Here is an 11,810-nt window from a genome sequence, read left to right on the forward strand (position 1 = left end):
CTCTTTTGCTGCAAGCTTGTAGTGGGGGCAGGGGATCCCAAACCTCTCTCTGGATAATAATAGATGAAATAGATTAAATGCATTTTGAAACGTGTCCTCAGGAATTCTCTTCTGCTCCATTCATTTTCTCTCTTTAAAAATATACCATTGTGGGAGAGAGAAAAAAGAGCACCCCTCAATGGAAATGAGACCAAAATAGCTCATCTAATGAAGTGCTGGGGCCAGAGATTTAAACCCAAACAAGCAGAGCAATTTCACGTTAGAGAGTAAAAATCCAGCTCGGCCACCCGCTGAGCCCTGGCAGAGCAGGAACTCAAGCAGCAGGAAGCCTCTCGAGCAGGCTGTGTCACCAGGGGCAGAGCCTGCCTGGAGACAGCAACTGCAACTGCCAGAGATAGAAATAATCCATACTGAGAACCCTCCAGGTCTTTACAACAGGGCACTTCACTGCTAAGGGAGTAACAATTGCATCATCCCTTGCTCCATTTACTGGTTTTCAGTCGGTAACGAGTCTGGAGCCACCGGAGGAATGAGCAAGGGCTGCTTGGGAGGGGCAGCCTCTCTGCTCTGGGCTCCTGAAACTGTGAGCCTGCGGCCCTCACCAAGGGAGGGTGGAGGGAGGCAGATATGGGGACTGCAGTCCCTGCCTGAGCAGGCGGTACCTTCCTTTTGGGGATTTCAGGGTCATCTGTCACCGGTGTGACCAGCCCGTTCCATGAAAGGCGTGGAGTGAATTTGGCCTATGGCTAGGGACCGTGGCCCCCCTTCCTTCTTGCTGCCCACTGATTGGTCTGAGCATGAGTTACACATGGTTACTAAATGAATGCCGACAGTGTCACTGACCGCACCAGGACTGTTAGGTTTCTGCCTGACGCTCAGCAGCACGGCGGCCATTCTCCTGAGATGCATGTGCCGGTGCCCTTTTCTGCTCTTGTTTTCACTGCAGCCACGCTGGTTGTGAGCAACACAACCAGATTTCACTCATGAAATCTCTGGAGCAGTTAAGGATCATATTCTATCATTGACCCCACCCTAGTACATCAGAAACAATCTACATCTGCGGTGTGGATGTTTAAGGAAAAAGACTGGATGGGGTTTTCTTTTAAACCTTTATTTCTCATGCTTTTTTCTTCCTTTTCCCAAAATCCTTGCATCAAATCTCATTTAGGCAACATCAACAGTCATTTCACATTCTCTCCCAACGCTGGGTCCAATGTGACAAGCCTGATCCTGGCGGCTCGCTTTGACTATGCTAGTGGGCTAGATAAGATCTGGAACTACAAACTGCTTGTCTACATAACCGATGACAACTTGCTGTCCGGCAGGAAGAGAGCTGGGGCTCTTGTTGAAACCGGGACCGTGACACTGAGTATTAGTGTAATTCCTCACCCAACCACGATTATCACCACAACTCCCAAGGTAAGGGCTCTGGGAGCTGGACTTCTCAGATACATCCCCTGTGATTGATATTGGTGGGGCCCTCTGACCTAGGAAAAATATGGGATGGACTGAAAAGAGTTGAAGTGTTAGGATACTGACAGGACCACCAACCATGGATTGGATAGGATTAGTCACTGGATGGTAGAAAAAGATCTGGGTGAGACCTTGGGCTTATAGCACCATTAACTTTTCCTAATTTATGCAGACTTGTGAAAGATCAGGTATTGACCATCCAGAGTCCTGTGACAAAGGAGCCAATATTCATGGACATGCTGCCTTCACAAGCCCCTCTGCTTGCTCCTAAGAGCCATTGCGAATCATTGTCCACGAGAGCAGCTAAGCTGCCAGATGCTCTTCTCTACTTCTTTTGAAGAGTCATTATTTGCCAAACTGTACTCTACTCCCCACCCCCACTCCAAAAAAAATCCATTCATTCAATCTGCAGATATGATAATACCTATAATACACCAAGCACTTTGGTAAATAAGTAAAAAATGATCTCTGCTCTCGTGGAGCTTATATTACTAGTAGAGGTCAGTGGTTCTGAGTGTAGTCCCCAGGCTAGCAATATCACCATCACCTGAAAATTTGTTAGAAGACCAAATTCTTCAGCTCACCCCAGAACATTAAAGTTATACCTCTCCCGACCATGATCATCACTATGACCTCCAGGGAAGAATGCTGAAACCTGGAATTTCACATCCTCAGGTATACTGGATGAGAAACTCTGCAGATGGAGTCCAGAAATCTGTGTTTTCAATAAGACTTTAGATTGCACCAAAGTTTGAGCACCTCTGATTTAGAGGGGGAGACAGATTACAAGCAGGGATGCAAATTAATAAACTAACTACAAATTGTCCTAAACAGTAGGAAGAAAATAAGCAGGTGCCACAATAGAATCAGTATGATAAAGGAGGGGAGAGTCTTAGACTCTGACAAGAGGATTATCTCCCCTGACTCCTTGATCAACTGGCTTCTATTCATACAGACTCTTTTGTTCCCTTTCCTCCTGCTCCTAGTAAAAGTTGTCCCCTGGCAAGCAGCCCCACAATTGGAGTACACAGAAGGAATCAGAACCTCAGAAAGCAACCTATGATAGGTGTTCAAATTCTGCTTCTCAAAGTCTTACCAAGAGCTGCTCAATGTTCCTCTCCTCTCCTTCCAATGAATGGAGGCATTAGGTGTCCTCAAGGGCTTTCAGTGATGGTAGGAGCCAGTTGGTGCCTCTGAATAAGGAACCTCCATCTTTCTGGGACTTATTACACAACCCAGTTGTGACATCCCCCATCTGGAAATCTCTATAACTTGTTTGTTATCTGTCTCCCTCTCTGGGAAGCAAACACTGAACTTGAGGTCTCACTGTGATAACAGCCTGCTCAGCTGGCAATGCAGCTGGTAGTGAGTGAACACTGAGAAGCCTACAAAGTATTAAAAAAAAAACAAAAACTTTCATGGCTCACGCCTTTCCAGTGAAAGACAATGGCTATATTAGTCCCTAGATTATGCCATGATTTGGGAGGGAAAAAAATGCCAATGGAATTTTTATCTTTGGGAAAGGGGAAGAGAGTGAATGAAATTAAGCCTAGAGTTGCTTCCCAGTTCCCTACATTTTCTGGACTTTGGTCTAATGGATGATGTATGGTGGTTTAGTTGCTAAGTCATGTTTGACTCTAGCGACCCCATGGGCTATAGCCCTCCAGGCTCCTCTGTCCATAGGATTTTCCAGGCAAGAATACTGAAGTGGATTGCCATTTCCTTGGATGATGTATGGCAAGACTATAAATAAGGTGATGGGTTAAAGCAGCTAGAATGATGAGCACACAGATATCAGATATTTAGAGCAAGAACAAAGAGCAGAATGAACACTCAGCCACCCAACATGAGAGGGTGCTGAAGTCAAAGACACCACCAGCCCCCACTCACTCTCCTACTTCTATCATTCAAGCCAAGGATCACCTACCAGATCCTGAGGAAGAACGTGTATTCTCCATCTGCCTGGTATGTGCCTTTTGTCATCACTTTGGGCTCCATGTTGCTTCTGGGTCTCCTGGTGTCCATGATCGTCCTGCTGGCCAAAGCCATTCACAGACACTGTCCCTGCAAGGCTGAAAAGCACAAGAAACCTCTGTAAGTTGCCAGTGGGCTGGGTTCCTCCCATCATTTCCTTTCAGAGGACGCTGCTTCTGGTGATGTCTGGAGAAGAAAAGGTAGACAGTTCAGATTTCTCCACAGGGTAGAGAGGGTGTCTGGAATGAAGGAAGCAAACAAAGATATGGGGAAGGCATCCAGCTCTCCTTGTCCTGGTGGACCTCCTTCACCAAACCAGACCCGAAAACCCTTCCTTCGCTTTTCCCTGGCACCTGCCTGTCCTTGATGTGTTCTCAGTGAGATTGGGGTTTCAACTTCTTGGTAACCTTGCCCTGGATAAAAGCTTCAGAAACAAGGCCAGTCATGAGTAGCAGTGGAATATGCTGTGCTGTTATTTGTGGAATATTTAAAGAATGGGACGGAATTAGAGGAAGCATGAGAAACTAATAAGGGAATTAAACTTTTGGCTCCAGTGACTCAACTGGGCTTTGGTGTGACTAAATAATCATTTTTCTTTTGCACATGGCCCTGATCCCTCCCTCTCGAGGGCTGTAAATGCAGGTCAGCTTCTTCTCCCTTGGATCCTCACCTGCTCACTAATATGCCTCTTTCAGTGATGCTCTACAGAGTGTCTATTACCAGCTAAAGGGAGGTACTAGAGTGAAGTGCAGAAAGCATTGAATTGTTATAAGATTCTCCAGAGCCAGTTTCTTGAGTCTCAGTAGCTCTTACAATGAGAACACGAGTGTTTCTCAGCCTGTGCTTTGGAGTCACATAAGGCTAGGGTTCAAATCTTGGCTCTACCATTTTCTGGGTACATGGTTTTAAGCAATGACAACCTCTGTGAATCTCAATTTCTTTATTTGAAAACCAAACAATTAAATGAGCAAATGCAAAGGAAGCACTTAGCACTGTTCCTGATGTCGAGTAAATGCATAATACACACGTTTTTAAAATCTTGTTGCATGATTTTTCATGGCTGAGTCCCAGTGAGTACAGGACTTCAGATTCCAAGTTTAGCTCTACACTCAAGTATCTTGTGGTATTGGAACCTCCAATTTTGGAATTTCTCACTGGCAAAAAGAAGGGGTGATAAGATACATGCATCTTTTAAAGGTATTTTGAAGATTAACTAGTACTGTCAAATAATTTTAAGTCTATGGATGAAAGACTGTATAAAAGTATAAGGTATTAGCATAAAGATGTGCATTGCATTTTGCCATATTTATTGGGGACATTTGTTGCTATTGGCAACCTTGACTTCAAGGTAAGAAATCCCTGAGTATCTGCTGAAATTAAAAAAGGCATTTTTATTTGGACTGTACTCACAAATTGATTTGAGAAAAAAATAAAACTGGCTCCAAAAGAGTGATGCTTAAGCTTGTAAGAATGGTGGTGCTCTGCAATGGGATTTGGGCAGAAGTTCTTAAAGGAAGTAATCCCGTAGACACTGCAACTCACATGCAATTTATGGTTAAATGTGCACCTTGAACCTAGTTGCTTTCATTTACATTTGAAATATTGTTTTCAACAAGGTTGACTTAAAAAGGAAAAACTAGCTGGCGATTCAGATTCAGACCTGGCCTCTCTGGCAATTTGTTGTATCATAAGGCAACCAACATTTGTCCAGTAACAAAGAATAAAATTAAGGTCAGAGAACTACAGAATTCAAGATTGTTATGGGAAGGGTATTAACATCAAGCGTCCAGCTCTTCATGTTACAGAAAGCCAAAATTTAACTCCTAGTCACCGAACCTTCCCAGGGTGAGCCGCCCCTTCTGGTCAGATGGCTGCTGGGGAAGAAGCCCAGCCGGGAAGAATGGCCCGGCCGTCTGACGGGGGGTCATGGCCCTCCCTCAGTGTGTCAGAGGAAATAGAGTCCCTGGAGTTCTAGAAAGCAGTAGTTTTCAAACTCATCAAGTTCTCAGAACCTCCTTAGTCCCAACCCAATAGTGATGAAGCAGGGCTGGGAATCCAGTCTTCACTTTAGTCCCCAGCCCTGGTCCTTCTCTTAATCAGACTCTGAATCCTGGGGGACATAGGTGCCCAAAGGCTTCCACGTTGTCAAGTGTAAACCAGGGCAGAATACTCTCGAGTTAATGCTTGTCCACCCTTTCTCCCCTCACAGGGTGAAGAAAGTAGGTATGTATGATGTCAGTTACCTTTGTTTGTTGCTCTTGTTGTTTTTTTGCTGGCTCTGTTGTACTCTTGGGTTGGCCAAAAAGTTCAATCAGTTTTTTTCTGTAACATCTTGTGGAAAAAAACCAAACGAACTTTTCGGCCAATCTAATATATAAAAGCACTCCAACTTAGTGGAAAATCAGGGCACAGTCCTGTCTTGGTGGTTTTCTGCCGCATCATCTGTGGATGAAATGAAACAGAGGTCACACGCAGCTGGAGGGAGGGGAGGGCAGGGCGGACTGCAAGGGGCCTTTGGCCCACTCGGATCTCTCACTTGGTCCTACCTGTTCCTTACTGAGTCTCCTCGGGTCAGTTCAACATCAGCATCTAAAGGTCTGTTCCCCACCAAGCAGGTCAGGAATGAAGAATTCTCTGTTGGTTAAACACAGAATCTATGCACTGCCACACACGGAGGGGACAGCTAGTGCTCCATATTAGACCAATGTCTCTTTTTTTATGGATAAATGATACTTTATTCTCAGAGTGTAATGGATTTGGTCATTTTCTCATGTTATTTAGGTTAGGCTAGTTAGAAATGAGGGCTGGGTACAGTCAGATGCGCTGGGAGACCTGAGTGATTTCAGGGCATTGGTGAATAGAGCAAGGTCCATCTGAGGAGACGTCACCATTGCCACCAAAGCTGTGGCCTCAGGGAGAATCCAAGCTATGGGGAGGGATGGGCAAAGACCTGGAAAGAGTGTTTTTGATAAGTGGCTGTTCTGACCACTCCAGCCATTGGTGCATGCATCTGACACGCACAAGGGATGTCTAAACAGGGTTAGAAATTCGACTGTAGTAATTAGTGATCATATCAAATGAGATCATTGTAATAAACGAGAGTTTTCACAAACTCTCATCCTAGTTACTTTTTTTTTTAATTTTATTTTATTTTTAAACTTTACATAATTGTATTAGTTTTGCCAAATATCAAAATGAATCCGCCACAGGTATACATGTGTTCCCCATCCTGAGGGGCATAAGGATGCAAAGAATCCTCACACAACCAATGTAGCAACTTCAAATTTCTTATTTACCTATAAAGCCATTTTGAGCTTCCCAGTGGCACTAGGCTTCCCTAGTGGCTCAGACGGTAAAGAATCTGCCTGCAATGCGGTAGACCTGGGTTTGATCCCTCGGTTGGGAAGATCCCCAGGAAAAAGGCATGGCAACCCACTCCAGTATTCCTGCCTGGAAAGTCTCATGGACAAAGGAGCCTGGCTGGCTACAGTCCATAGAGTCGCAAAGAGTCAGACACAACTAAAGCGACTTAGCATGCACGTACAAAGCCATTTAAAAGCTAATTTCTAGTATTAACAATAACATGGAAAAAGAATTTTTAAACTGTTTTAATTGTATATGATGTGTGTGTGTTTCTGAGAAGATGGAAGGCTGTCAACAAACATGTCTAGAGACAGAAAATTCTTTGCTGTGCCTGCAATACAATACTCAGAGAAGATGAGATCTCATGGTGGAGGTAGAATTTTAAGGTCAATTTAGTGTCCAAGAAGCTTAACTTCTGTCCTCTTCCCTGCAGAAATGAAGAACACAAAGAGAGAGGTCATGGTGGTAAGGACAGCTGACCCCTGGATACCTGGTGGGGGGAGGGTGGGGTGGTAGGCTCTCGTCCTCCTCCCAGGCAGCCCTGCCACAGCCCCGTGGGAGTGTTTATCATTCAGGGAGATGCCTATACGTGGCCACTGGAACTGATTGCTGTGTGACGAGCTCCTGATAGAATTTGTTCCCTCCACTGAACTTGTCTGCTGATATATTTGCAGAAGAACTGGATTTCATAAATATTGAATAGTGGTGTTTATTATCCACACCACTTCTCCAGGAGAGTGAGTTGGGGGAGGTGGGGAGGAACTTAAAGACCAGAACTGGTGCTTCAGCCTTCAGTGGGATTTAGTTTTGCTTTGCTTTTCCACAACCTTGTGGGAAAAGTGATAGAAAAAGAGTAGTGTATGGGGTTGGGAATGGCTCTCTCTGCTTGGCCATGTGACCTTGACCTTGGGGATCCCTCAGCCTCTTTAAGCTTTAGATTCCTCATTGGTGGAATGAGATAACAGGTGGGGAAATATTGTGAAAACTGTGAAGAGTTCATGTAAATGCAAAGCGTTACAGGATAGCTGGGGAGTTGCCTCTTCACCTGACCTCTTTGTTTTTATTTCACTGATCTGATGCACCCCATGGGAAGTGACAGATTTTGAAGGTGACCGCTCCAGGTTTCTCCAGCCCCTGATAATAGGACTCTGTTATGACCCAAGACCCATGACTTTGGGAAATGATATGTGGGACGAGGAGGAAGTACTGCTTCAGACCCATCCCCCAAGTGCTTATAAGTACCAGTCTGTGTACAAACAGAAGGAAGAGGTGATCCCCTGTCTCCTGGATCTTATTGTGATGCCACACAGAGACTGAGAACTATGTACAATGAAATTCATTGATTAAATAAATCAGTTCCCAAGACTGTAAAAAGTGAAGCTTCTGAGCAGATCAAATGGATGAAAGCCATTCCTTCTCTTTTCACAGCAGGGAGTTGTGGGCAAGTGAGTAGGTAATGGCTTATGTGATGAAAACAGGAGTGGAAGGCCCACTAAACTCCAAACACCATCCTCGTGAGCCTGCTGAAGAGTGGCATCATGGAAGGGCATTATGTGAGGGGTGGGGGTGTTTCTATGGGCAGAGGTCAGATCCTGGGGGGCAGCACAGAGTACAGATCTGGGGAAGAAAAAGGCCTGGAGCCCTAGGCTTAGGTGAGGCAGGCCAGCCCCAGATGCAACGTTGCACTGGGCTTGGCTCTGTGCCTGTCCTGCGTATAACATCTGCCTGGCAGATCTTGGATGATGTCGACCTTGGCCAGTGTGGCATGGCATTTCTGCTCTTCCTTCTGTGCAGCTTAGATAGAATTTACTCAGGATGCTTTCCTACCCCCAAGTCTGCATTAAATGGCCTCTTCCCACCCCCTGCCCAACGACCCCATAGTATCCTATATTCTCTCATCATAGTCTTCGTCACTGTATATTGCAATGCCTCTTTGTCAAAGGCTCCTGCTTGACTGCAAGCAGTAACCACCCCTGCCTCTCCACCGCTGTGTCCCCTGCACCTAGCACAGCACCTATGGAATAAATAAATGTCAGGTAGGCCCTGGGTGAGGAATCTGGGCTGTAAGGAAGAGCAGTCTCGCCTGGAAGGAAGAGTGTAGAGCTGTGCTTGAAACTGTCTCTTTTCCTTAGGAAACAATCCAGATGAACACAGTCTTTGATGGAGAAGCCACAGACCCAGGTAATTACATGGCAGTGCTGCCTATCAGTGGGCTCTTCATATTCCAGGCTGATAGAGTCATGGAGGACCCTATCTGATGTCCTGCTCTTCACTCAAGTCTGTCAATCCACTTGGTTGTGGTGCCTACACAATGCTGACCCTTCCAGGCTTCCCTATAACATGAGATCAGCTCAAAGCAGAGCTGGCTGGCTGATACTCAAGCATATGATCACGTGTGAGGCCTCAGAAGATTTCCACCTAGAGGCCCCCCGTCAAGGACCATGCCTCTGTCTAGCCTCCCTTTCCTGAATCACAAACCAACTCAGGGAATTTGTGAATTCAATAACCCACTTTTTTTTTCTGCTTACTGGGACTCCATCTCCCCCCACCCTCTTCCCCACTCCTCCTATCCTTTCTGAATGCTTCTAACACCATCCTGTTGGTAATGAGAGAGATGGAGAAATGGCAAGCTTGGCTTCTTTTTCCCCTTGATCAGGGCCAAGAATTTCTTCTTGGTCGGCAAGATGAACATAAGGTAAAGCTGGCCTCCAGAGCTCTCATCACCCCCATGAAATCAGCTCCAAATTTAGCTCCTTTACACACATCCCTTCACTTACAAAGGCTCAATTATAGATGTGAATAAAGGGAAGGAAACCAAATTCGGGAGGCAAGTGTGTTGGCTTCCTGCCACCCTCACATGTGAACGGCTCAGCTCGGTCCTCCTCGGAAGGAGGATGGCTCCTCTCCAGGGGAGGCTGCTGCTGCTGCTGGAATTAAATTTCCCTCTATTATTAGGTACTTGTTACCATAATGTGCCCACATTAGCATAAGTGCTGGTGGGATCCTCTGCCTGAGAGGCCACTCGTGCTGCAGGAGCAGGGGCACGCTGGAAACTAGATCTTCTGGGGCAAAAGCCAGGAAGGGCCAAGGCTGTTCTCCTGCGTCTGTGTTTTTGAGAGAAGGAAAAAGGAAGAAATGAGCCAACTAGAACAAACACCAATTAGCGTCTGCTGGCACCGACATGATAAAAATGGCTCCCTTGCATCATCTCAACAGAGGCCAGATTTGTAGGTCTGTGTCTGTAAATCTCTGCTAACATAATGTAAATACAAATCAAAGTTTCTTTTCTTATTTGGTGGGTTCCTGCTTATAGCAGGGATTCAGGGGGTCTTTTTAAACAAACAAATCAGAACGTAATGGGTAACTCCATGAGAAAATGGACCTAATTTATCGGAAGCTCCCATCGAGTTCCGGACTTCTGTGGCCTCTAGTCCTGCCACTGAGGTGACCTTGTGAAAGTGTGAAAGTGGTAATTGCTCAGTCGTGTCTGACCCTTTGCAACCCCATGGACTGTAGCCCCCCAGGCTCCTCTGTCCATGGGATTCTCCAGGCAAGAATATTGGAGGGGCTTGCCATGTCCTTCTCTAGGGGATTTTCCCGACCCAGGAATAGAACCCAGGTCTCCTGTACTGCAGGCAGATTCTTTACCATCTGAGCCACTGGGGAAGAGATTCTCTTAAACCTTTCTTTCTAGGGAAGCATTGAGATCTGCAACCCGTGTGGTCAGAGCCACGTAGCTCAGCTCTTGGAAAGGGCAGGCTGTTGAAGCTTGTCTGTGTTTTTCACAAGCCTGCTTTCCTTCTTTCTAGCTGGGGGTGAGATGAGAGCTGAGTGGAGGTGGGGAGCAGAGAAGCACTTGGATTCCTTTGTTTATATATTGGTTGTGTATTTCTTTTCCCCCCTAGTTACTGGGGCAATATATGAATTCAACTCAAAAACTGGAGCCAGAAAGTGGAAAGACTCCTTAACCCAAATGCCAAAATGGAAAGAGTCCAGCCCCCAGGGAGCTGCTCCAAGAAGACCTGTCCCTCAGGAAGGGACCAGGACACCAAGGAGCACTGACAAGGAAAGAGATGGTCTGAGCATCAAAGTCCAGGCTGAGGATGCAGGCCTGGGGCCCAGGAGCCAGGACAGCATGCCGAGCACCCCAAAGAACAGAAACCCAGCCTTCACGAGAGGGGCATCCCCCAAACAGCACCCAGAGAAGTGAACTAGGCAATGCAGCGAGCGAACTTGACTGTCTGGATGCCGCTTCACCTTACATTCTTCGAGCGCAGAGTGGGAGGCAGAAAATGTAGGGGATCCAGGGTCCCAGAAGGAATGTTTGACAAACTTTAAACAGAAATGGGTTTGATTCCAGAGTTGCCTTTTTCTGAGATGGCCCAGGAGTGGTTTTGCTCAATCATCTATGCCTCTGATCAGCTGGACTGTTAACTTGAATGTGGACTTGTGTTTCTTCTTCATATTGACTCTAGGAAGCCGCATTCCATTCCATTCACCCTTGGGAAGTGCAGGAGACCTGCTGCCTAAATTCTGAGGGCTACCCTCCCATCTGGTTCCACCTTTTTTTTTTTTCCTGCCTTAATTTTGGTGTCTCCCAGATTTCTTCACTGATAAATACAGTTCAACACCATTGTAAATCACCTCTAATCTTTTTCTAAAGAGGCAGAGCAGTGGGGGCAAAAAGGATGAATAAATAATAAGTTGTTCATCTGGAAAGAAGAAAACACACTAGATACCTTTAATTCCTTCTCATTAAGGTAAAACTGATAAAGCAATAAGACGCACAGATCTAAGGCGCTCAGCTTGATACCATGTAGACTCCTGCCAGAGGCAACCACTATTCGGGTCTTTATTGTCGTAAATTACTTTTGCCTTTTTGGAATTTCCTATAAATGGGATTACACAGAACACCCTCTTTTATGTCTGGCTCCTTTTACTAAGCATCATGTCTGTGTGTAACCATCCAGGTCTCTTCACTGTATATCTTATCCCATTGA

At 45.8% G+C, this 11,810-nt stretch overlaps 1 protein-coding gene across 1 annotated transcript in view; it reads left to right on the top strand.

Annotated features, from left to right (window-relative positions):
* CDHR3 (cadherin related family member 3) overlaps window positions 1–11,240 on the top strand; it is a 54,800-nt gene extending 43,560 nt beyond the window's left edge. Inside the window, exons 14-19 of the mRNA XM_055590226.1 lie at window positions 1,169–1,419; window positions 3,386–3,567; window positions 5,657–5,670; window positions 7,244–7,275; window positions 8,943–8,991; window positions 10,716–11,240. Of these exons, the coding sequence (XP_055446201.1) occupies window positions 1,169–1,419; window positions 3,386–3,567; window positions 5,657–5,670; window positions 7,244–7,275; window positions 8,943–8,991; window positions 10,716–11,020 (833 nt within the window). The 3' untranslated portion in view covers window positions 11,021–11,240. The remainder of the gene's footprint in view (window positions 1–1,168; window positions 1,420–3,385; window positions 3,568–5,656; window positions 5,671–7,243; window positions 7,276–8,942; window positions 8,992–10,715) is intronic.
* Window positions 11,241–11,810: the final 570 nt, after the last annotated feature.

The sequence above is a fragment of the Bubalus kerabau genome, chromosome 8, assembly GCF_029407905.1.
Source record: "Bubalus kerabau isolate K-KA32 ecotype Philippines breed swamp buffalo chromosome 8, PCC_UOA_SB_1v2, whole genome shotgun sequence".
NCBI classification, from domain to species: domain Eukaryota; kingdom Metazoa; phylum Chordata; class Mammalia; order Artiodactyla; family Bovidae; genus Bubalus; species Bubalus kerabau.